The sequence below is a fragment of the Salvelinus fontinalis genome, chromosome 19 (assembly GCF_029448725.1).
Source record: "Salvelinus fontinalis isolate EN_2023a chromosome 19, ASM2944872v1, whole genome shotgun sequence".
NCBI lineage: Eukaryota > Metazoa > Chordata > Actinopteri > Salmoniformes > Salmonidae > Salvelinus > Salvelinus fontinalis.
This window is the reverse complement of record NC_074683.1, coordinates 18,144,903-18,171,071: the sequence shown is the minus strand read 5'-3', so window position 1 is coordinate 18,171,071 and position 26,169 is coordinate 18,144,903. Positions and strand designations below refer to the sequence as shown.

Sequence of the window (26,169 nt, the reverse complement as noted above, 5' to 3'; positions counted from 1 at the left end):
TGACTTGCACACTCGACAACTACTGTGATTATTATTAGTTGACCATGCTGGTCATTTATGAACATTTGAACATCTTGGCCATGTTCTGTTATAATATCCACCCGGCACAGCCAGAAGAGGACTGGCCACCCCTCATAGCCTGGTTCCTCTCTAGGTTTCTTCCTAGGTTTTGGCCTTTCTAGGGAGTTTTTCCTAGCCACCGTGCTTCTACACCTGCATTGCTTGTTGTTTAGGTTTTAGGCTGGGTTTCTGTACAGTACTTTGAGATATCAGCTGGTGTAAGAAGGGCTATATACATACATTTGATTTGATTTATGGAATAAAAGTGGGGCTTTTATTGCTCAATCTAGTTCATGCTGATAAAATAAAAAATCTGTAGGCCTAATGGACACATGCTCAAACTCGCAAACTTTTAATAGACTTATAGGGGCAATCTGTAGTTGCTACATCCATTTTTGGACTTATAAATTATATATATATATATATATATATATATATATATACACATCCAATGATTGTTGAAGAATATAACTTAGAAATGCATCATGAGCTTAGTTCAACTGTCACACTCCATGATAACCCAACATATAAGCTTGTTTTTATCCAAGGTTTGTAAACATGGTAAATGTAAACAAACACTGTATAGCCTCATAACAAGGTTAAAACAATAATTTGATATCATGAGATATGGTTACATTTCTCCAAGCCCATCCCTCAGCTTTTTACCAAAACAGAGACGGGGTACCCCGTTTTGTTATTGTTTCAACTATGGATTTGGCCTTTAAAAAGCTGAATACTATCAAAATATCAAAGTGTCACCACCAACAAAAAGGTAACAATAGACCTATAGCAAATGCCGCATATGGCATTCATTTTTCACATGTAAATAGCACTTTTCAGTAGTGCTCAAAGCATGCCATTCCATGAGCGAAGCATTTATTTTTCAACTCGAATCAATGAGCCCAATCAGTCCTCCATGACAACAAAATCATAAACAACAGAGCACGGGTGGTTAATAAGTCCTTCGTTGAAATGACTGGAATTCTGATAGACTTTGGTTTTTATCGTAAATATATAATTTAATCGTATTATTATATGTAGTAGAAAGCGATGGATTAGAAGAAGCCTACACAACCAACCCATAAAGTACAATTTAGCATCCATATATGGCCAGCTATGTAAACTTTAACATTGATTTATCATGCAATGATGTTGTTCAATTGGTAACATACATGTTTGTCTTCTTCTACTGCCTCTTGATGGGAAAGTAATCTAAAAGTAACTGAATGTAAATCAGATTACGTTACTGAGTTTGGGTAATCCAAAAGTTAGGTTACCGATTACATTTTTGGACAGGTAACTTGTAACGGATTACATTTAGAAAGTAACCTACCCAACCCTGGGTATTAAGCATAAGCGCAATTTCCAACAAACTACAAAAATAAAATAAAAATCATACTTGGCATTACATGCCCCAGTAAGCATAAGCTTGAGGTCATGTTCATTTTGCAGGAGGGAAGTAGGCTACTTGCAGCTATTTACATGTTTTACACAGAATAGGCCTACATTCTTGACATGTTCATACAAACTTTGTTGTCAGTATTACAAACTTATTAAGCTTGATACAAACAGGCAGTCTAGCGATTTCGTGCTCTTAGCTGCTGAGTTACATAAAGCTATTTAATCTTGCCACTATACAGCAGCATACACTGAGTGTACAAAACATTAAGAACACCTTACCCACCCAACCTACCACCATACCCTGTTCAAAGGCACTTAACTCTTTTGTCTTGCCAATTTAACCTCTGAATGGCACACATACACAATCCATGTCTCAATTGTCTCAAGGCTTACAAATCCTTCTTTAATGTGTCTCCTCACTTTCCTCTGCACCACTGGATAACAAACCTTTTATTGTCCAGTACCCCTTCAAACATTCAACCTCCAGCTGCGTACTCCCTCTAGCGCCAGGGTCAGCGCACTCTCAAATGTTGTGTTTTGCCATCACTGTAATCCTGCCACACGCACACTATACAATACATTTATTAAACATAAGAATGAGTTTTTGTCACAACCCGGCTCATGGGAAGTGACAAAGAGCTCTTATATGACCAGGGCACAAATAATAAAGAAATTATCAATAATTTTGCTCTTTATTTAGCCATCTTACATATAAAACCATTTTGTTCATTCAAAATTGTGAATAACTCACCACAGGTTAATGAGAAGGGTGTGCTTGAAAGGATGCACACAACTCTGCAATGTTGGGTTGTATTGGAGAGAGTCTGTCTTAAATCATTTTCCACACACAGTCTGTGCCTGTATTTAGTTTTCATGCTAGTGACGGCCAAGAATCCACTCTCGCATAGATACGTGGTTGCCAAGGGCATCAGTGTTTTAACAGCGCGATTTGCCAAGGCAAGAAAGAGTGCAGCCCTATCCAGAAATCTGGCAGTAGCTTCTGATTTAAATGCAATTTTCACAGAACCGCTTGTTGCAATTTCGATGAGGCTCTCTTGTTCAGATATCGGTAAGTGGATTGGAGGCAGGGCATAAAAGGGATAACGAATCCAGTTGTTTGTGTCATCCGTTTCGGGAAAGTACCTGCATAATATCGCACCCAGCTCACTCAGGTACTTCGCTATATCACATTTGACATTGTCCGTAAGCTTGAGTTCATTTGCACACAAAAAAAATCATACATTGATGGAAAGACCTGTGTTAACTTTTTGCGACTATAGGGGGTGCTGTTTCAAATTAGCATAATTGTCTCTACAGATGAAACGGCTTCCTACTCAATTCTTGATTGTACAATATGCATATTATTGTTATTATTGGATAGAAAACACTCTAGTTTCTATAGCCGTTTGAATTATGTCTCTGAGTGGAACAGAACTCTTTCTACAGCGAAATCCATGACAGGTTTTGCGAAGGTCTGAGAGCGAAGCTCTGATCTCAGTTCAGTTTAAAGGGGTGTGTATATCCTATGGAACAACACGAACTGCACCCGCCTTCCCCTGGATGTCAGTAACCAATGAGAAGTGGAATGGGCTTCCTGCGTAGCTCTCAGAGGTTATAAAACACCAAGGAGTGAGGTACGCCATCTTTTCGACGTTGAACTTTACGCAGAGAGAGACCCCGGGATGCCATTTTCGAACGCTTAGTAATGAACTTTAGATATATCAGTCTGTAATTTAATTTGATATAGGTGTTAGAAACATCATAACGAAGCTATTTGAAACCGAGTTATATCAGATTATGCGAGTATATTGCTATTTTTCGGAATTTCCTCAGTATTGCGTAATGAGGATTTGGACACGTTAGCTAATGTTAGCAATTGTTAGCTATAGTTAGCTGCTATATCAGAAGTTGAATGCAACGTTTTACAACCAAGCAACGATTCTTTTGGACAAAAGTACCACTTGGCCAAGATTCCGATGGAAGCTCGTCGAAAAGTAAGAGCTATTTATGATGTTATTCCATTTTTATGTGGAAAAATGTAAACTCAATAACGGTAAATAGTGACGCCGTTATTGCGGCACTAGTCTGTCTGTAACGCACACTGTATGTCTAGTAACGTTAATTTTAAAAATCTAACTTAGCGGTTGCATTAATAACTAATGCATCTTTCATTTCATGGCCAACCTGTATTTTTTTTGTCAAGTTTATGAATAGTTTTCGATAAAAATAGTTGTATTATCATGATGCTGCCGGGCAGATTGCTTGAGTAGTTGGACAGTATTTCCATTGTGTAAGCACGATTTGTGCCGCTAAATATGCACATTTTCGATCAAACTGTATATGTATGTTGTAATGTGATGTTACAGGAGTGTCATCTGAAGAATTCTGAGAAGGTTAGTGAAAAAATTAATATATTTTGGCGATGTTTACGTTATCGCTCTCTTTGGCTAGAATCAATGCTCTGGTAACGTTTGCATATGTGGTATGCTAATATAACGATTTATTGTGTTTTCGCTGTAAGACACTTAGAAAATCTGAAATATTGTCTGTATTCACAGGATCTGTGTCTTTCGATTAGTGTATGCTGTGTATTTTTACGAAATGTTTGATGATTAGTAAGTAGGTAAACACGTTGCTCTATGTAGTTATTCTAGTCCATTTGTGACGGTGGGTGCAATTGTAACCTATGACATCTACCTGAAATATGCACATTTTTCTAACAAAACCTATCCTATACCATAAATATGTTATCAGACTGTCATCTGAGGAGGTTTTTTCTTGGTTAGTGGCTATCAATATCTTAGTTTAGCCGAATTGGTGATAGCTACTGGTGTTGAGAGAAAATGGTGGACAAGAAAAATGGTGATTTTTGCTAACGTGTTTAGCTAATAGATTTACATAGTGTCTTCGCTGTAAAACATTTTAAAAATCTGAAATGGTGGCTTTATTCACAGGATCTGTATTTTTCATTAGGTGTCTTGGACTTGTGATTTAATGATATTTAGATGCTACTATTTAATTGTGACGCTATGCTAGCGATGCTAATCAGTGTGGGGGGGGTGGGGGGTGCTCCCGGACCCGGGGTAGGTGCTCGGTAGAGGTTAACGCAGACAGAAAAAGAGCTCCAACTTCTTAATCATAGCCTCAATTTTGTCCCGCACATTAAATATAGTTTGCCGGAGAGTCTCTGTAATCCTAGATTCAGATCATTCAGGCGGGAAAAACCATCAGGCGAGAAACTCGTCATCATGCATGTCAGACAAGTGAGCTGCCCAGTGACACGAGCCTACCAGACGAGCTAAATGACTTCCATGCTCGCTTCGAGGCAAGTAACACTGAAACATGCATGAGAGCATCAGCTGTTCCGGACGACTGTGTGTTCACGCTCTCTGCAGCCGATGTGAGTAAGACCTTAAAACAGGTCAACATTCACAAGGCCGCAGGGCCAGACAGAATACCAGGACACGTAATACTCGCCCACTGTCAGACTCTTTTATCAGTCCGGATACACGTTTGGCTGCCCAGAGGTGGAACGCAGCAAGACACAGACACGTAGTCTAAGCTGCGCAGGAGGCAGACAGGCAGACAAGTAGTGTATTTTTGTCAGGAACTACGATATGGCAGCAACTACAACGATCAGCCTACATCATCACACAAAACTGATTGTTTTTACATCAAAGTCTCGGGACTACGTCCTGCTTGTGCAACTGCAATATCTGTTAAAACAGAAAGATAGAGAAGGGTTGTAGCCTTCATAATATACAGTATATGTTTTGGAATGTTTGTTCAAATCGCCACAGGATTTTTATTTCAGCTGTTCAGAAATATAAGGCAGCGACATAGGCTACATCATCATGGTTCCGTCATGGTTCCACCTGTCACCAGAGGGCGGCAGAGACTGTCCTAGAGACATTAATGACACTCAGGTGTGTCCTATTTACTCATTAAGATTTCCCTGTTAAAAGAGGTGTGTTTTCTGTTGTTCTTTGCTGAATCTTGAATTGTGTGCCGTCTGCATTGTCTCCTGAGTGAGTTTTCCCAGTGTTACTGTGATCCTTCCATTACCATTTCTCAGTAAAGTATTATGTTTATCCTTAACCGCTGATTCCTCGTCTGGTCTCTTCTCTGCACCTGGGTTCAACCTCACCATGTCACAGCAAGCTTCAGCCAATAACATGGACCCAGCAGAGATCACCCAGATCAAGAATGTTGTAACCCACCAATGAGCACTGCTGGGGCGGTAGCAAGAACAACTCTTCCAGATATCAGAAACCCTCCGGGCACTTACCGACTCCCTCCAACAACAGTCCAACCCCAACACAGGAGGAGCCAATGCCCAAGTCTCATCACCCAGTGCTACAGGTGTCGGCGTAGTTCCTTCAGGGAAACTGCACCGGGAACCCAAGATCCCAGCCCCATGAGCGGTATGACGGCCACCCGGGAGGATGCAAGGGGTTCCTCACCTCCTCGTTCCACACCAATCGGGCCATGAACGACTACATAATTACATTTACATTTACATTTAAGTCATTTAGCAGACGCTCTTATCCAGAGCGACTTACAAATTGGAAAGTTCATACATATTCATCCTGGTCCCCCCGTGGGAATTGAACCCACAACCCTGGCGTTGCAAGCGCCATGCTCTACCAACTGAGCCACACGGGACCACATAATCTCTCTACTCTCGGGCAAGGCCCTGACGTGGGCAACGGCGGTGTGGGAACAGCAGCCACCATTCTGCAGCTCCATATTAGCCTTCACTGCGACGAGTCTTCGACCACCCAGTCGGCTGTTCAACATCCGTCAAGGGGCCAGAACAGTGGCTGACTTCGCCATTGAGTTCCGCATCCTCGCCGCCGAGTGGGTGGAATACGGAGGCACTGGTACCGCTTTCCACCAGGGGGGTTGTCTAACGCCATCAAGGATCAACTGGCCTCTCAGGAACTGGGAGAGGACCTCGAGTCCCTGATAACGCTGGCAATCAGGATCGACAATCGCCTCTGAGAATGTGTGAGACAGCACTTTTTTGACACCACCCCAGTATCCCGGGTTCCTGAGCACCCCAAGCCCCCAAACCCAGCATTGAGGAGCCCATGCAGCTGGGGCCCACAGGAGGGCGACAGACACATGCACGAAAGCTGCTGCCTCTACTGCGGAGTTCTCAGCCATTTCTGTGCTACATACCCAAAGCAGACGGGAAACGCCAGGGCTCGCCAGTACAAGGGGAGACCCTGACGAGCTGTGCAGTTACCTCCCGGCTACCCAGTCACCGTCTGTCACTACCTGCAACCCTCCACTGGGACAACCGTCAGCACCAGATTCAAGTCTTCGTGGACTCCGGGCCGCAGATAATTGCATTGATCAAGACTTCGTCCAGAGAATTACAAATCCCCTTCGTGAAATGTCCCATCCCTCTGCAGATTCAAGCCCTCGACGGATGCCCCATTGGCTCCGGCCAGGTGGAATATCATCCAAGCCCATTCTACTGCAGGTTGGGGTGAATCACTCAGACTCGTAGTTTTCTTTTGATCACGGCTCCCGAGAATCCCCTTATCCTAGTGTACCCCTGGCTAGCGCTACATAACCCACCACTCTCCTGTTCCACAGGACACATACTAGACTGGGGTAAGAACTGCCCCACCTAGAGCCTCACTGCGTCCCCCTGCATCCAGTGAAGACCAATATTTCTCTGCTCTCCCTCCTGAATACTTCAACCTCCAGGAGGCCTTCAGTAAGAGGCAAGTAACCACCCTCCCTCCTCATCGACCGTGCCGTAGAACGCCTACCCGGCTCCACCCCTCCCTGGGGCCGTCTTTACTCCCTCTCAATCCCTGAAGCTGCAGTCATGGACAATTACATCCGGGAGTTGCTGGAGGCAGGTTTCATTGGCTCCTCAACACCCAATTCTTCACCAAACTGGACATCTCAACGCTTACATTCTGGTGAGAATCGGGAGGGAGATGAATGGAAAACTGTCTTTAACCTGTTTGGGCTGCAGGGGCAGTATTGAGTAGCCAGATAAAATGTGCCCATTTCAAACGGCCTCGTACTCAATTCTTGCTCGTACAATATGCATATTATTATTACTATTGGACAGAAAACACTCTCTAGTTTCTAAAACCGTTTGAATTATATCTGTGAGTAAAACAGAACTCATTTGGCACAAACTTCCTGACCAGGAAGTGGAAAGTCTGAAATCGAGGCTCTGTTCTAGGTTCTGCCTATAAATGGGCATGATACGTATTAGTATACATGCACGTCATACACCTTCCCCTGGATGTCAAGAGGCAGTGAGAAAAGAAATGGAGAGTTTATCTTGGTCTGAAGTGGAATAAATCCTCTTGGAATGACGTGTCACCCATTTCCTGTTTTCAGGAAGGCGCGAGAAGGAACCGGGGATTGCCTTCTGAAAAGCTGTCGTTATAGGCGACTACTATCTCCGCCTTTGATTTTATTTGATACATGTGACAATATCATCGTAAAGTATGTTTTTTCAATATAGTTTAATCAGATTATTGAATTTTTTTTCAGGAGTTTTGCAGTGTTCCGTTCTCTTCCGTTTGTTGAAATGTAGAGATTCGCGCCACTTGGCAAGTGTGCTTGCTAAATCGAGAGGGAAAAAGGCCGTTCTAAATCCAAACAACGATTGTTCCCGACCCGATTGTTCCCGACCCAAGATGGCGTAGCAGTCAGACGTCTTTGTCTTTTGTCCTGTCGTGTCCCATGTATATATCTTTTTACATCTTTTTCTTCGCATATCTTTTTAAAATATTTTCCTAAACCTCAACTTCTAAATACTCTCCTGCAGCTCGCCTCACCCAATGTGGCATGGATCTGCTTTTTTCTAAAGTATTTATATTTACATTTTCATTTAAGTCATTTAGCAGACGCTCTTATCCAGAGCGACTTACAAATTGGTGCATTCACCTTATGATATCCAGTGGAACAACCACTTTACAATAGTGCATCTAACTCTTTAAGGGGGGGGGGGGGTTAGAAGGATTACTTTATCCTATCCTAGGTATTCCTTAAAGAGGTGGGGTTTCAGGTGTCTCCGGAAGGTGGTGATTGACTCCGCTGACCTGGCGTCGTGAGGGAGTTTGTTCCACCATTGGGGTGCCAGAGCAGCGAACAGTTTTGACTGGGCTGAGCGGGAACTGTACTTCCTCAGAGGTAGGGAGGCGAGCAGGCCAGAGGTGGATGAACGCAGTGCCCTTGTTTGGGTGTAGGGCCTGATCAGAGCCTGAAGGTACGGAGGTGCCGTTCCCCTCACAGCTCCGTAGGCAAGCACCATGGTCTTGTAGCGGATGCGATATTTACTTCGGATCTGGATTCCCTCAACTGAAGCTAGCCAGCTAACAGTTAGCAAACCATTGCTAGCGGTCAACCGCTAACCGTTTAGCTCGGAAAGCTCTCGCCCATTCGAGCAACGTGACTCAAACCAGAGCATAACGGACCTATTTCTCTCCATATCCACCGATTCCTACCGCAAACTCTGAACATTTTCATCTGGATCTTCGCAACTAGCTAACCGCAATCCCGGGTGATCACTCCTGGCTAGCGTTTCCATCCCGGAGCAAGCACCAATTAGCCTGAAGCTAGCCCGGCCAGGGCTCCTGTGCTACCACCCAGGCCCACTCCAGGGCTACAATATCCGTGCCCCGTACCGACAGTACCCCCAGAACCACGCCGATCCTCTACGACTGGAATAGCAACATAATCTGCCTGAGAATTCCAACAGGCCCCTCAGGCGCGATGCCCGCTGAATGCCCATTCTGCTAACCTGCTAGGCCTGCTAGCTACCTAGAGCTACTTGGAACCCTACTAAATCCACGACTGGTCTATCGACGTCACCGCACGAAGAGGCAAAAACAGACTTACCCCCATCGCGACGTCCCCCAAAGGCTAACTTGCTAGCCCCGGTCTACTAACTGCTAGCTTGCCTGCCCCGGTCTGCTAACTGCTAGCCCCTGCTAACTGCTTGCTAGCTAACCCGGTCTGCTAACTGCTAGCTTGCCAGCCCCGGTCTGCTTATTAGCCTGGATATTACTCACCAATTTACCAGCATCGGACTGTCTCTCGACAACAACGCCGGATTCCTGCCGTAATCCCTGAGCCAATACTTCTGATCCTCACAGCTAGTTTGCAGCTAGCGCCACTGCCACGAAGCTAGCACCAGTTAGCAAACACAATTCTACAATTCACAACCTCTCTTTCGCCATCGCCATCCGGCTTGGATTCTCTGTCGACACGACCACCTCTGGTCTGCAGACGAATACCCCATCCGCTGTGCCCTCAACCGGCCTCCGTCTGAGCAGACCCCCTCCGTCTGAGCAGACCACCCCCCGGGCTACTAACTTTAAACGCCGCGTGCTAGCTTAGTGGAGGCCTCCCTGCTCCATCTACGGCTGCCCCCTGGACACTATGATCACTTGGCTACATTGCTTATGCCTGCTTGACTGTCCATTAATTCACGGTACTCCATTCTGTTTATTTGTGTTTTATCTGTCGGCTCTGTGCTTTAACTCAGGATCTGTGTGTAGTTAATCCGACCCTCTCTGCCTAGTCGTCGCCATTTTTACCTGCTGTTGCTGTGTTAGCTGACTAGCTGCTGTTATCTCACCTGTTGTTTTAGCTAGCTCTCCCAATCAAGACCTGCAATCACTTTATACCTTATTGTATGTCTCTCTCAAATATCAATATGCCTTGCATACTGTTGTTCAGGCTAGTTATCATTGTTTTGGCTTGCAATGGACCCCGTAGTCCCACTCTCCGTACCTCTGATACCTCCTTTGTCCCACCCCCCACACATGCGGTGACCTCACCCATTGAGACCAGCATGTCCAGAGATACAACCTCTCTTATCACCCAGTGCCTGGGCTTGCCTCCGCTGTACCCGTGCCCCACCATACCCTGGTCTGCACATTATGCCCAGAATCTATTCTACCACGCCCATAAATCTGCTCCTTTTATTCCTTGTCCCCAACGCTCTAGGCGACCAGTTTTGATAGCCTTTTGGCGCACCCTCATCCTACTACTCCTCTGTTCCTCGGGTGATGTGGAGGTAAACCCAGGCCCTGCATGTCCCCAGTCACCCTCATTTGTTGACTTCTGTGATCGAAAAAGCCTTGGCCTCATGCATGTCAACATCAGAAGCCTCCTCCCTAAGTTTGCCTTACTCACCGCTTTAGCACACTCTGCCAACCCTGATGTCCTTGCCGTGTCCGAATCCTGGCTTAGGAAGGCCACCAAAAATTCTGAGATTTCCATACCCAACTATAACACTTTCCGTCAAGATAGAACTGCCAAAGGGGGAGGAGATGCAATCTACTGCAGAGATAGCCTGCAAAGTTCTGTCATACTTTCCAGGTCTATGCCCAAACAGTTCGAACTTCTAATTTTAAAAATGAATCTCTCCAGAAATAAGTCTCTCACTGTTGCCGCCTGCTACCGACCCCCCTCAGCTCCCAGCTGTGCCCTGGACACCATCTGTGAATTGATCGCTCCACATCTAGCTTCAGAGTTTGTTCTGTTAGGTGACCTAAACTGGGATATGCTTAACACCCCGGCAGTCCTACAATCTAAGCTTGATGCCCTCAATCTCACACAAATCATCAAGGAACCCACCAGGTACAACCCTAAATCCGTAAACATGGGCACCCTAATAGACATTATCCTGACCAACTTGCCCTCCAAATACACCTCTGCTGTCTTCAATCAAGATCTCAGCGATCACTGCCTCATTGCCTGTATCCGCCACGGGTCCGCGGTCAAACGACCACCCCTCATCACTGTCAAACGCTCCCTAAAACACTTCTGCGAGCAGGCCTTTCTAATCGACCTGGCCCGGGTACCCTGGAAGGATATTGACCTCATCCCGTCAGTTGAGGATGCCTGGTCATTCTTTAAAAGTTACTTCCTCACCATATTAGACAAGCATGCTCCGTTCAAAAAATGCAGAACCAAGAACAGATATAGCCCTTGGTTCACTCCAGACCTGACTGCCCTCGACCAGCACAAAAACATCCTGTGGCGAACTGCAATAGCATCGAAGAGCCCCCGCGATATGCAACTGTTCAGGGAAGTCAGGAACCAATACACGCAGTCAGTCAGGAAAGCAAAGGCCAGTTTTTTCAAGCAGAAATTTGCATCCTGTAGCTCTAACTCCAAAAAGTTCTGGGATACTCCATGGAAAACAAGAGCACCTCCTCCCAGCTGCCCACTGCACTGAGGCTAGGTAACACGGTCACCACTGATAAGTCCGTGATAATCGAAAACTTCAACAAACATTTCTCAATGGCTGGCCATGCCTTCCTCCTGGCGACTCCAACCTTGGCCAACAGCCCCGCCCCCTCCGCTGCTACTCGCCCAAGCCTCCCCAGCTTCTCCTTTACCCATATCCAGATAGCAGATGTTCTGAAAGAGCTGGAAAACCTGGACCCATACAAATCAACTGGGCTTGACAATCTGGACCCCCTATTTCTGAAACTGTCCGCCGCCATTGTCACACCCCCTATTACCAGCCTGTTCAACCTCTCCTTCGTATCATCTGAGATCCCCAAGGATTGGAAAGCTGCCGCGGTCATCCCCCTCTTCAAAGGGGGAGACACCCTGGACCCAAACTGTTACAGACCTATATCCATCCTGCCCTGCCTATCTAAGGTCTTCGAAAGCCAAGTCAACAAACAGATCACTGACCATCTCGAATCCCACCGTACCTTCTCCGCTGTGCAATCCGGTTTCCGAGCCGATCACGGGTGCACCTCAGCCACGCTCAAGGTACTAAACGATGTCATAACCGCCATCGATAAAAGACATTACTGTGCAGCCGTCTTGCACATTTGTGGCCTGCTGGAGGTCATTTTGCAGGGTCATTTTGCAGGGCTCTGGCAGTGCACCTCCTTGCACAAAGGCGGAGGTAGCGGTCCTGCTGCTGGGTTGTTGCCCTCCTACGGCCTCCTCCACGTCTCCTGATGTACTGGCCTGTCTCCTGGTAGCGCCTCCATGCTCTGGACACTACGCTGACAGACACAGCAAACCTTTTTGCCACAGTTCGCATTGATGTGCCATCCTGGATGAATTGCACTACCTGAGCCACTTGTGTGGGTTGTAGACTCCGTCTCATGCTACCACTAGAGTGAGAGCACCGCCAGCATTCAAAAGTGACCAAAACATCAGCCAGGAAGCATAGGAACTGAGAAGTGGTCTGTGGTCACCACCTGCAGAATCACTCCTGTTTTGGGGGGTGTCTTGCTAATTGCCTATAATTTCCACCTTTTGTCTATTCCATTTGCACAACAGCATGTGAAATTTATTGTCAATCAGTGTTGCTTCCTAAGTGGACAGTTTGATTTCACAGAAGTGTGATTGACTTGGAGTTGTTTTATGATGAGTAATTAGGTATTTGACGTTGGTGTCTGTAATTATTCTGGCTGCTTTCGGTGCAATTTCTGATTGTAGCTGCAATGTAAACTATGATTTATACCTGAAATATGCACATTTTTCGAACAAAACAGATTTATTGAATAACATGTTATAAGACTGTCATCTGATGAAGTTGTTTGTTGGTTAGTTTGGTTGGTTCTTGGTTAGTTAGGTTGGCTTTGTGCATGCTACCTGTGCTGTGAAAAATGTCTGTCCTTTTTTGTATTTGGTGGTGAGCTAACATAAATATACGTGCTGTTTTCGCTGTAAAACATTTAAAAAAATTGGACATGTTGGCTGGATTCACAAGATGTGTACCTTTCATTTGCTGTATTGGACTTGTTAATGTGTGAAAGTAAAATATTTCTAAAAAATATATTTTGAATTTCGCGTCCTGCACTTGAGCAGGCTGTTGTCATAAGTGTACCGACGTCGGGCTTGCAGCCAGAAGAAGTTAACACCCCTAGTGGCCACTGAGTATTTAGTCATGCCATTCGGATTATCGAACTCACCGGCAGTCTTCCAAGTATTGGTCAATGACACTCATAGGGATATGTTGAATCGGTTCTTCTTTGTTTACCTCGATGACATCCTGATCTTCTCCAAGACCCTTCCGGAACACGTCCTGCAGTTCTTCCTAGTTCTGAGACGCTCCTGCAGAGTTAACAATACATCAAGCTTGAGAAGTGTGAGTTCTATCTCTCTCTTTCCTGGGCCACATTATTTCTACCGCCGGCATCCAAATGGACCCTGTTAAGGTGAGGGCAGTCACTGACTGTCCCATCCCGCCTCACTCAAACAAGTCTAATGGTTCCTCAGGTTTGCCAATTTTTACAGGCGTTTTAAATGGAACTTTGGAGCGGTGGCAGCGCCTCTCACAGCCCTAACCCACAAGTCCCAGACCTGTTTTGTCTGGACCCCTGAGGCTGACAGGGCATTCATGGAGCTCAAGGGAAGTTTCACCTCCGGACCCATCCTCGTTCATCCTGATTCTACTCATCCCTTTGTGAAAGAGGTGGACACCTCGGACACCGGAGCAGTGACATGCATTCACAGTGGAACGAGGGGTACAAGAGAATACACCCATGTGTCTTTCTTTCCAAGCGGTTCTCGCCAGCAGAACACAACTACAATGTAGGCAGCCGGGAGCTCTTGGCAGTCAAGTGGGTTCTTGAGGGGTGGAGACACTGCTTGGAGGGGGCACCTCATCCTTCGTGATCTGGACATTCCATAAGAACTTGGTCTGCATTCAAGAAGCCAAGAGGTTGAACGTTCGCCAAGCTAGGAGGTTCTAGCCTATTGCCCGGGATCCAAGAATCGGAAAACAGATGCCCTGTCTCGCCAACATGACGTCTCTAATTAGGGACTCCGAGCCCATCATCCCCGGCTCCCGCATTGTGGCTCCCGTGTTATGGAGTATAGAGACCACGGCACAACAAGCCCAGACATGAGAACCTGACCCCGGCGGGGGTTCCACTAACAGACTTTATGTTCCGCATTCAGCCCGATCTAAGTGCTACAATGGTGGACACTCCTCTAAATTGACTGGGCATCTAGGGGTTAATCGGACACTGGAGTTCCTGAGGCGGAAGTTCTGGTGGCCCAACATGATTAAGGATGTGAGGTCCTTTGTTGCAGCCTGTTTCACCTGTGCCCAAAGCAAGTCCTCCAACCTCTGCCCATCCCCAGCCGGCCCTGGTCCCACCTGTCTGTAGACTATCACAGGGTTACCTCCATCCCAAGGGCTCACCACTATTCTGGTGGTCATTGATCAGTTCTCCAAAGCAGCCCATTTCATTGCCTTACCCAAGTTGCCCTCGGCGAAGGAGACCGCTGATCTCATGATTACCCATGTCTTTTTCGACTACAAGGGTTTCCCAGGTCATTGTCTCGGATCGAGGGCCCCAGTTCGTCGCACAGTATTGGAAAGCCTCCTGTTCCCTGTTTGGGGGCGTTGGTGAGTCTCTCCTCGGGGTTCCACCCACAGTCGAATGGGCAAACGGAGCGGGCCAACCAGGAGCTGGAGAAGTTCTCCACTGTTTCGTCTTCACCGAGGCCAGCAACTGGAGCAAGTTCCTCGTCTGGGTGGAGTATGCTCACAACACAGTACCGAGCTGGACTGTCGTTGTTCGTGGCGGTTTAGGTTCTCTCCCCCCCCCCCATTTCCTGAACACGAGCCCGAAGCGGGGGTGCCATCAGGCGAGGCGTTCATTCGACGATGTCGCCGCACCTGGATCAGAGAGCGATCCTCCTAGCTCATCTGCCCAACACCAGGAAAACCGGCACCGAAGGCTTCTTCGGCTCCTCCAACCGGGTCAACGGGTGTGGCTGTCCACCCATGATCTTCCCATTAGGGTGCACTCATGGACGCTCGCTCTATGCTACATAGGACCATTCAAGATCCTGAGTCGCTTCAACCCGGTCACCTATCGTCCCCAGCTTCCCAGGTCTATGAGGGTCTGTCCATCCTTCCATGTCTCCCGTCTCAAGCTGGTAAGGAACAGTCCCTTCTCTCCCCCCACACCTGCCCCTCCGCCCCCTCGACTTATCGATGGTCGCCCGGCCTACACTGTCCGGTGTCTGTTTGAGGCTCATCGGGTCCGAGGCACGCTGCAGTACCTGGTGGATTGGGAGGGCTACGGCCCCGAGAAGCGGCGTAGGTGCCTGACCCGGACATCCTGGATCCGGGACTCGTTCTGGACTTCAACCAACTCCCTAGTGGTCGCCCTGGCTCCGCGGCTGGAGCCGCTTCTAGAAGGGGGGTACCGTCATGGTTCCACTTGTCACCAGAGGGTGGCAGAAACTGTCCTAGAGACATTAACGGCACTCGGGTGTGTCCAATTTACTCATTAATATTTCCCTGTTAAAAGAGGTGTGTTTTCTGTTGTTCTTTACTTAAGCTTGAATTGTGTTCCATGTGTGTTTGTCTCCTGAGTGAGTTTGAGACTTGGTGTTTGTTGTTTTCCCAGTGTTACTGTTATCCTTCCGTTACTGTTTCTCAGTAAAGTATTGTTGTTAGGAATTTTATGAATAATGACTAAACAATTTCTACATTTAGATAAAACTATAACTAATTTAAACTCTACCCTGTATTATTATATCTGATTAATAATGTTAATTCATAAGGAAGGGATTATGTAGTAGGAATTAAAACATAATAAACACCATTCCAACTTAGTTAGAGAGGTTTGTGCTGTGGGTTATAAAGTAAACAAAAAGGATCGTTAAACTATGGTTGAACCGACCCAACTTATTTAAACATCTCAGGGCTAAGGCAGTGAGTAACTTTTTAGGTCTTCCATTATCTTGCGCTGTCTGGTAAAGTGGTAATAAATATAGTGAGCCTTCAGCAGAATAAATGATATTCTGTGTCATGTGTGTGCGCTGGTGAGTTGGAATGAACTTTCGAACCTGTTTTTATCTTGGTCAAGAGGAGGAGCTTTATTCTGTAACCAATGACGTCATATTTTGTATATAAACGGTTGTTTATGGTTAAATGGGAGCGTGCTCCGAGAATAAATACTATTATCTATTTTTAATAAGACTGTTCCCTGTCTATTTTATGTTAATAAGGATCTTACAAATCCTTAGACACCGACAGAGTGATTTTAATTAATGAGCACATAAAAGAATTATGAAATTCCTCTAACAATTGTGTTTATCCTTAACCACTGATTCCTCGTCTGGTCTCTTCTCTGCACCGGAGTCCAACCTTACCATGTCACAGGTTCAGAAGGTGAGTAAAGAGCAAAACGTAAAGGAAGGAGGAGCGTGAGAGCAGCAGCTATGTTAGAAAAACGAATTTGTGCGTAAAATATCACATGCAGAACGTGATCTGGATCCTCAGCTTTGAGAAAGAGATTTCCGGATGGACGGGGCGTGGGCGAAAACATTGTATCCATATCCACGGCCTATATTTTATATTTGTGTTATTCAGCAGATGCTGAATCAATGCATGAAGTACAATGAGGGGTCTGAAAACACATATACTATACATTTAAAAGGACGCTTGGGTGACAGTCTCTGTCTGTCCCAACGTGTTTTGACAATGAATGCAGAAACAATCAGGTATCCAAGCTGTATGTCTGGATAGTTTCTGATTAGAGACAAGTCCAGCACCTACCTTCTTCAATGCATCCAGCTTTGGAATCTTTCTTTTTGACCTTCTTCTTGGAGACTTTCTGAAAGGGGGCAAACTCTACCACAGCTGGGTACTCCTGTCCTGAGCAAATATTGACAGAGACAGATAATCATTAGACAACACCTGAGACACAGATCAAACCATTACCATGGCACCTGTGGCTGTAGAAGGATAATCCTCTTGTCTCATGAAAGATTAGAGACCACACACCTACAGAGAGAGAGAGAGACATCATTGTTTGTCACCATAAACAAAATCCCATGGAGCATCACAACAAAACACTGAACACTGACTGTTGGGGATGTTATAACACATAGCCTAACATATTTATTGAATTATATACTGAACAAAAATATCAACGCAACATGCAAAGTGTCCCATGTTTTATGAGCTGAAAAAAAAAGATTCCATAGACAAAAAGCTTATTTCTCTCAAATGTTTTGCAAAAATGTGTTTACATCTCTGTTTGTGAGCATTTCTCCTTTGCCAAGATAATACATCCACCTGACAGGTGTGGCATATCAAGAAGCTGATTAAACAGCATGATCATTACACAGGTGCACCTTGTGCTTGAGACAATAAAATGTGCAGTTTTGTCACACGTCTCAAGTTTTGATGGAGCGTGAAATTGGTATGCTGACTGAAGAAATGTCCACCAGAGCTGTTGCCAGAGAATTGAATGTTCATTTCTCTACTATAAACGTCACCAGCCACCCAGACAGCTGATGAACCCGTGGGTTTGCACAACCGAAGAATTTCTGCACAAACTGTCAGAAACCGTCTAAGGGAAGCTCATCTGAATGCTCGTCGTCGTCACCAGGGTCTTGACCTGACTGCAGTTCGGCGTCATAACCGACTTCAGTGGGCGAATGCTCACCTTCGATGGCCACTGGCACACTGGAGATGTGTGCTCTTCACGGATATATCATGGTTTCAACTGTACCGGGCAGATGGCGTCATGTGGACGAGTGGTTTGCTGATGTCAATGTTGTGATCAGAGTACCCCATGGTAGCGGTGGGGTTATGGTATGGGCAGGCATAAGCTATGGACAACGAACACAATTTTATCAATGGCAATTTGAATGCAATTTGAATACACTGGAAGCTGTTGAAATTGTTGCATGCAGCGTTTATTTTTGTTCAGTGTATTTACAGCACTATACCACTACCTACTTTCATGTGCTGAAAAACATTATAACATTGTGTAAACACTAACTGCTAAGCACTAACACATTGGTAACAAGGAATATTTAGGAGAGGTTTCCAGGACACAGATAAAGCCTAGTCCTGTACTAAAAAGCAAGCCCAATAGAGAATCTCCATCAAAAAAATGTATTTTAGTCCAGGTCTAGACTGGTGTGTCTGGGAAACTGCCCCATGACGTTTGTATTATAGGTCTACGTGAAAAACGGTACCTTTGTTATCAATGAAAACATAGCCATCAAAGCGGTCTCTGAAGAGCAGGATGTCTTCTGAGTTTCTGAAGTTAATGTAAACTCTGGAGAACAGGTGTGGATAGAGGCTGCGGGAAATGAGCAGGTTATTTTAGAAACCCATTCCACGAGAGCAGCCTATCTAGAGTGCGGGCATAATAGGGTGACTCCATAGACATGATGATGACATTCTCCAGTCCCTAATATTTAAATGGCTGTGTAGCGTCCTTTCTTTGTTTTGGCCAGATAATTTTGAATTTATCCACTCAAGCTGAATAGGTTTCAAAAGCAGAGGTTAGGTGAAGTCAATTGTTTGATAGGCGGGGAATGTCAATATCACGGTGTTGGCATCACACGATGCAGCATGAATCTGAGAAAAACACTGATCTGTGCTGTCAATCTGGCATTTCGGGCAAAAGCCAGATGGGCTGGTCCATATTAGCCTAGTGGGCCCGTCTAACTTGAGTTTTTTTTTAAATTCGCCGGTTAATGACGGGCCTCAAGGGGAAAAAAATGGGACGATGTATTTTATATTTATTATGGATCCCCATTGCCAAGGCAGCAGCTACTCAAAGCCAGTGATATGTCGTTAGTAAAGGTTGAAAAAAGGGACCTAGACAGCTGCCCTGGGGATTTCCTGATTCTACCTGGATTTTGTTGGAGAGGCTTCCATTAAAAAACACCCTCTATGCGGGGGCCTCGAGGAAAGAAATGGGCCGGTGTGGGGTCCCAATCTGCCCCTGGTAGGCACTCTGTCCCAAACCATGGTGTCATTGCATTAAATGTTCTAAATATTCACCTTTGATCAGCAGGGAAAAACTCGAAGTAGTCATAGGATGGAAGAGGACTGAGCTGTTCTTCCAGCTGGTCCTTGGACAGGTTGGGTGGAAGTCGCCTTATTACTACCTGGAACCGAGAAGGACATAAATGCACAAACACAGAATAGTGGGTTGAAATTACACAAAAATTGCCAAGACATCAAAGAAATTCAAGGTCATGAGCAAAGTTGGAATGTCTTCTTTATCATAGCCCAAAGGACGGCACACAGCGATATTGAGTTATGTCATCTTACCATCCAAATGCATTGTATGCAAGTCGGCAATACATTCGTATCCCTATTGGATCGTTCATACTTAAAATAAATAAATATACATTTAGGCTGCATAGGCTTTGATTTCCTCAACTTAATGGCGATAAACCAGAAAAAAACGGGGAAAATATGTGCACTTTCCTTATGACACACCATTTTCAAACACCATGATAGTGGCTAAATACTAATCCTGGATGTTGTGTATCACAATCAGCCAATCAGGTTAAAACTATCAGAACAGGGGTTCCGTTTCTTTTACGCCTGCTGCGTTAGCAGCGTCGCATAAATGTAAATCAAGACTGTACGGTCGTGGCCAAAAGTTTTGAGAATGACACAAATATTAATTTCCACAAAGTTTGCTGCTTCAGTGTCTTTAGATATTTTTGTCAGATGTTACTATGGAATACGAAGTATAATTACAAGCATTTCATAAGTGTCAAAGGCTTTTGACAATTACATTAAGTTGATGCAAAGGGCCAATTTTTGCAGTGTTGACCCTTCTTTTTCAAGATCTCTGTAATCCACCCTGGCATGCTGTCAATTAACTTCTGGGCCACATCCTGACTGATGGCAGCCCATTCTTGCATAATCAATGCTTGGAGTTTGTCAGAAGTTGTGGGGTTTTGTTTGTCCACCCGCCTCTTGAGGATTGACCACAAGTTCTCAATGGGATTAAGGTCTGGGGAGTTTCCTGGCCATGGATCCAAAATATCGATGTTTTGTTCCCCGAGCCACTTAGTTATCACTTTTGCCTTATGGCAAGGTGCTCCATCATGCTAGAAAATACATTGTTCGTCACCAAACTGTTCCTGGATGGTTGGGAGAAGTTGCTCTCAGAGGATGTGTTGGTTCCATTCTTTATTCATGGCTGTGTTCTTAGGCAAAATTGTGAGTGAGCCCACTCCCTTAGCTGAGAAGCAACCCCACACATTAATGGTCTCGGGATGCTTTACTGTTGGCATGACACAGGACTGATGGTAGCGCTCACCTTGTCTTCTCCGGACAAGCTTTTTTCCGGATGCCCCAAACAATCAGAAAGGGGATTCATCAGAGAAAATGACTTCACCCCAGTCCTCAGCAGTACAACCCCTGTACCTTTTGCAGAATATCAGTCTGTCCCTGATGTTTTCCTGGAGAGAAGTGGCTTCTTTGCAGCCCTTCTTGACACCAGGCCATCCTCCAAAAGTCTTCGCCTCACTGTGCGTGCAGATGCACTCACACCTGCCTGCTGCCATTCCTGAGCAAGCTCTGTACTGGTGGTGCCCCGATATTGCAGCTGAATCAACTAGGAGACGGTCCTGGTGCTTGCTGGACTTTCTTGGGCGCCCTGAAGCCTTCTTCACAACAATTGAACCGCTCTCCTTGAAGTTCTTGATGATCTGATAAATGGTTGATTTAGGTGCAATCTTACTGGCAGCAATATCCTTGCCTGTGAAGCCCTTTTAGTGCAAAGCAATGATGATGGCATGTGTTTCCTTGCAGGTAACCATGTTTGACAGAGGAAGAACAATGATTCCAAGCACCACCCTCCTTTTGAAGCTTCCGGTCTGTTATTCGAACTCAATCAGCATGACAGAGTGATCTCCAGCCTTGTCCTCGTCAACACTCACACCTGTGTTAACAAGAGAATCACTGACATGATGTCAGCTGGTCTTTTTGTGGCAGGGCTGAAATGCAGTGGAAATGTTTTGGGGGGATTCAGTTCATTTGCATGGCAAAGAGGGACTTTGCAATTAATCTGATCACTCTTCATAACGTTCTGGAGTATATGCAAATTGCCATCATACAAACTGAGGCAGCAGACTTTGTGAAAATTAATATTTGTGTCATTCTCAAATCTTTTGGCCACGACTGTACTCAGGGCAGACCTGGTTGTAGATAGATATGTTTATATTAGATTAGATGTATTTGCAGAGTACAGTGCTATTCGTAAACCACGAGCTCCAACAGTACAGGCCAAAAAGAGAAGTGAATGAAACAATGATTTCAAATATAAATATTGGTATATACATACAGTACCTGTCAAACCTACTCATTCAAACCTACTCATTCAAAGGTTTTTCTTGATTTTCACTATTTACTACATTGTAGAATAATAATGAAGACATCTCAACTATGAAATAACACATATGGAATCATGTAGTAACCAAAAAAGTGTTAAACAAATATTTGAGATTCTTCAAAGTAGCCATCCTTTGCCTTGATGACAGCTTTGCACATTCTTGGCATTCTCTCAACCAGCTTCATGAGGAATGATTCTACAGTCTTGAAGGAGTTTCCACATATTCTGAGCACTTGTTGGCTGCTTTCCCTTCACTCAGCATCCAACTCATCCCAAACCATCTCAATTGGGTTGAGGTCGGATGATTGTGGAGGCCAGGTCATCTGATGCAGCACTCCACTCTCCTCCTTGGTCAAATAGCCCTTACACCGCCTGGAGGTGTGTTGGGTCATTGTCCTGTTGAAAAACATATGATAGTCCCACTAAGCGCAAACCAGATGGGATGGTGTATTGCTGCAGAAGGCTGTGGTAGCCATGCTGGTTAAGTGTGCCTTGAATTCGAAATAAATCAGTGTCACCAACAAAGCACCCCCACACCTCCTCCCCCATGCTTCCTGGTGGGAACCACACATGCAGAGATCATCCGTTCACCTACTCTGCGTCTCACAAAGACACAGTGATTGGAACCAAAAATCTCAAATTTGGACTCGGACTAAATGTCCATTGCTCGTGTTTCTTGGCCCAAGCATGTCTCTTCTTCTTATTCGTGTCCTTTAGTAATGGTTTCTTTGCAGCAATTTGACCATGAAGGCCTGATTCACACAGTCTCCTCTGAACAGTTGATGTTGAGATGTGTCTGTTACTTGAACTCTGCAAAGCATTTATGTGGGCTGCAATCTGACGCTGGTAACTCTATTGAACTTATCCTCTGCAGCAGAGGTAGCTCTGGGTCTTCCTTTCCTGTGGTGGTCCTCATGAGAGACAGTTTCATCATAGCGCTTGATGGTTTTTGCGACTGCACTTGAAGAAACATTCAGTTCTTGAAATGTTCCGTATTGACTGACCATGTCGTAAAGTAATGATGGACTGTCGTTTCTCTTTGCTTATTTGAGCTGTTCTTGCCATCAAATGGACTTGGTCTTTTACCATATAGGGCTATCTTCTGTATACCACGCCTACCTTGTCTCAACACAACTGATTGACTCAAACTCATTAAGAAGGAAAGAAATTCCACACATTAACTTTTAACAAGGCACACCTGTTAATTGAAATGCATTCCAGGTGACAACCTCATGAAGCTAGTTGAGAGAAAGCCAAGAGTGTGCAAAGCTGTCATCAAGGCAAAGGGTGACTATTTAGATTTTTTTACCACTTTTTTTGTTTACTACATGATTCTATTTAGTTTAATAAAGAAAAACCCTTGAATGAGTAGGTGTGTCCAAACTTTTGTTTGTCCATTGCAAGGGTGGGGGCAGGGTAAATGCCAATGGAGGGGCGGTAGGTAGCTGTCTAGTGGTGGCTTTTCAGCAGCCTGATGGTCTGGGGCAGAAACTATTGGCCAGTCTTACAGTTTTTGTAATGCTCCTATAATCAAAATCAAATCAAATTGTAGTGGTCACATACACATACTGTATTTAGCAGATGTTATTGTAGATGTATCGAAATGCTTGTGTTCCTAGCTCCAACAGCAGTAGTATCTAACATTTCATAACAATATACACAAATCTAAAAGTAAAAGAATGGAAATAAGAAATATATAAATATTAGGAGAAATGTCAGAGTGGCATTGACTAAAATACAGTAGAATAGAATATAGTATATGAGATGAGTAAAGCAGTACGTAAACATTAAAAGGGAATAGTGTTCCACGTCTGAGTGATGGAAGCAGGGAGAGGTGGTAATGTTGCCTACCATCACCACCTGTTTGAGTCGTGTCATAGAAAAGCTTAGCATTTTAGCTAATTCGAACCCTTTTCCTAATCTTAACCTAATTCTACTAACTTGCAATGTTAATTATCCTAGCCTGCTATCCTATTAATTATCATAGTAAGTTCTCCTCACCTGCTATGAAAAGTAATTTCTGTATGTCAATACTGGCAGACCTTCCCTCAGAACAGTCTTGGTTTCTCCTAAAGCGATACAGTGCTGCGTCAGAGAGGAATATGCGAAGCGAGAGGGATACCTGGATCCAAAATGTGTCTTCTCCAGCAGGTGCCGTTCTTTTTTTTTCACTCACCAAGCAAGGAATATTTGTATGGAGGTCAAAGAGAAAGTGTTGAATTTAGTTAACAGAAAAAATGTCATGGCTTATTTTCTACGGGTGGCATATTTGATCTAACAGAAGTTTGGGAATGATTAGGTTGCTAGAATTATACTGAAATCAGTAGGACACGTGACATCCCAGCAACTTTGTGAAAAAACTATTTATATCGGAGTTGTGCCTGGTTGTCACTAATTATCATAGCCACAGACATGAATCCCGACCTATTTCTACAGTTTCGGTTCTTAAAATGTGATTTTTAAACCTAGCCCTAACCTTAACCAAAATGCTAACCTTATGCCTAACCTTAAATTAAAACCAAAAAGCATTTTTTCCTGCAATTTTTACGATAGAGCCAATTTCGACTTTGTGTCTGTGGTAGAGGTCTTGACGGGTCCACCAGATCTGACATTCCGAGATCCAACCCAGGGACCCGAGCCGGTCCGGATCCAAAATGCTGAGATTTGTCTCCGTCTGTGCAATTAAAAATATATTTACCGACTGGACACAATTTGACCCATCCTCTGTTAATTAAATGTGTGACTGAGGTGATGCGAACTGTGTGAGATTGTTATGACTAGCTATTTCAGGGCAGGCGGAGTACCTGCTAAACAGAAAAGTGCAATTTTGGAGAAATGTGTAAAAGTCTGTGTAAAAGATTTGCGGCCCTTTTGTACGGTCAGTTACACATGCACTACGATGCATTTTATTGATAAGGAGTGGGAGTCAAGGATCTCTCTGTACTTTGTTCTGTTCATCTTTCCCTCAATCCTGACTAGTCTCCCAGTCCCTGCCGCTGAAAAACATCCCCACAGCATGATGCTGCCACCACCATGCTTCACCGTAGGGATGATGCCCGATTTCCTCCAGATGTGACGCTTGGCATTCAGGCCAAAGAGTTCAATCTTGGTTTCATCAGCCAGAGAATCTTGTTTCTCATGGTCTGAGAGTCTTTAGGTGCCTTTTGGCAAACTCCAAGTGGGCTGTTGTGCCTTTTACTGAGGAGTGGCTTCCGTCTGGCCACTCTACTATAAAGGACTGATTGGCGGAGTTCTGCAGAGATGGTTGTCTTTCTGGAAGGTTCTCCTATGTCCACAGAGGAACTCTAGAGCTCTGTCAGAGTGACCACCGAATTCTTGGTCACCTCCCTGACCAAGGTCCTTCTCCCCCGATGGCTCAGTTTGGCCGGGCGGCCAGCTCTAATGAGAGTCTTGGTGGTTCCAAACTTCTTCCATTTAAGAATGATGCGAGGCCACTGGGTTCTTTGTGACCTTCAATTATGCAGAAATGTTTTGGTACCCTTCCCCACATCTGTGCCTCAACACAATCCTGTCTCGGAGCTCTATGGACAATTCCTTCTACCTCATGGCTTTGTTTTTGCTCTGACATGCACTGTCAACTGTGGGACCTTATAAAGACGGGTGTGTGCCTTTCCAAATCATGTCCAATCAATTGAATTTACCACAGGTGGACTCCAATTAAGTTGTAGAAACATCTCAAGGATGATCAATGGAAACAGGATGCACCTGATCTCAATTGAGTCTTATAGCAAAGGAATATTTACATAAGTAAGGTGTTTCTGTTTTATATTTTTAAGGCTTTAACATAACATAATGTGTAAAGTCAAGGGGTCAGAATGCACTTTACCTCTAGGCAATACTGCCCTATTTTAGAGGGAGAGTTCACCCAAATGAATTCATTATTTACATGTTGGTTTCTTATGGAAAGGAGAGACTGTAATCCCTCCTATGGTTAGCCACCGCCACCAACCATTAATATTAGCATTTTCTAGCCAAAAAAATGTAATTCAACGTCCCCCAGTTAGCAAACTCTAAATCTCATGCCCAAATAATCTCAAAGTAACTTTAAGTAACTCAAATTTAAAAGAATACCAAACACACCTGACCTGTAACTTTTATTTATTTATTCCAACCTGGTCATGGGCCTAAGCCATGTGACAATATGTAGAATTGCAGGAAATTAGCTTTAAAACATTTTTTTTTTTTTATAGGAGGGGGATCCCGGACCCCCGGTTAGGGGTGGAGCCAGCGAAATCTCACTCCAAGCCATTTTATAAAGTTGATCGCCCATGGGAAAGTACACATTTTTTCGTCTTCTCGACATTAAATAAAGTCAAGGACGAAATCGAAGCCTATGCAGCCTGAATGGAGAATGTTGTACGTACAAACAGGTCGACGAGCTATACTAATGTATTGCCGGCTACATACAATGCATTTGGACGGTAAGGTACGACTCAATATCGCCATCTGCCGGCATTTGGGCCATTTTTATTACTGAATTCTACACTGCGTTTCGGAGGTTGTTTTACGACATAATGACGACATGTTGATATCTAGT

General features: G+C 44.7%; 1 protein-coding gene across 6 annotated transcripts in view; it reads right to left on the bottom strand.

The window, feature by feature from the left end:
* upf3a (UPF3A regulator of nonsense mediated mRNA decay) overlaps positions 1-26,169 on the bottom strand; it is a 46,930-nt gene that overhangs the window by 17,750 nt on the left and 3,011 nt on the right. For 5 of the 6 annotated variants that reach the window (XM_055870958.1, XM_055870959.1, XM_055870963.1 and 2 more), the window contains exons 3-5: positions 19,259-19,365; positions 18,442-18,548; positions 17,009-17,107 (exon numbers count right to left, since the gene is read on the bottom strand). In XM_055870958.1, the coding sequence (XP_055726933.1) occupies positions 17,009-17,107; positions 18,442-18,548; positions 19,259-19,365 (313 nt within the window). Of the gene's footprint in view, positions 1-17,008; positions 17,108-17,173; positions 17,237-18,441; positions 18,549-19,258; positions 19,366-26,169 lie in introns of all 6 variants that reach the window. The other variant, XM_055870961.1, reaches the window with a different exon arrangement.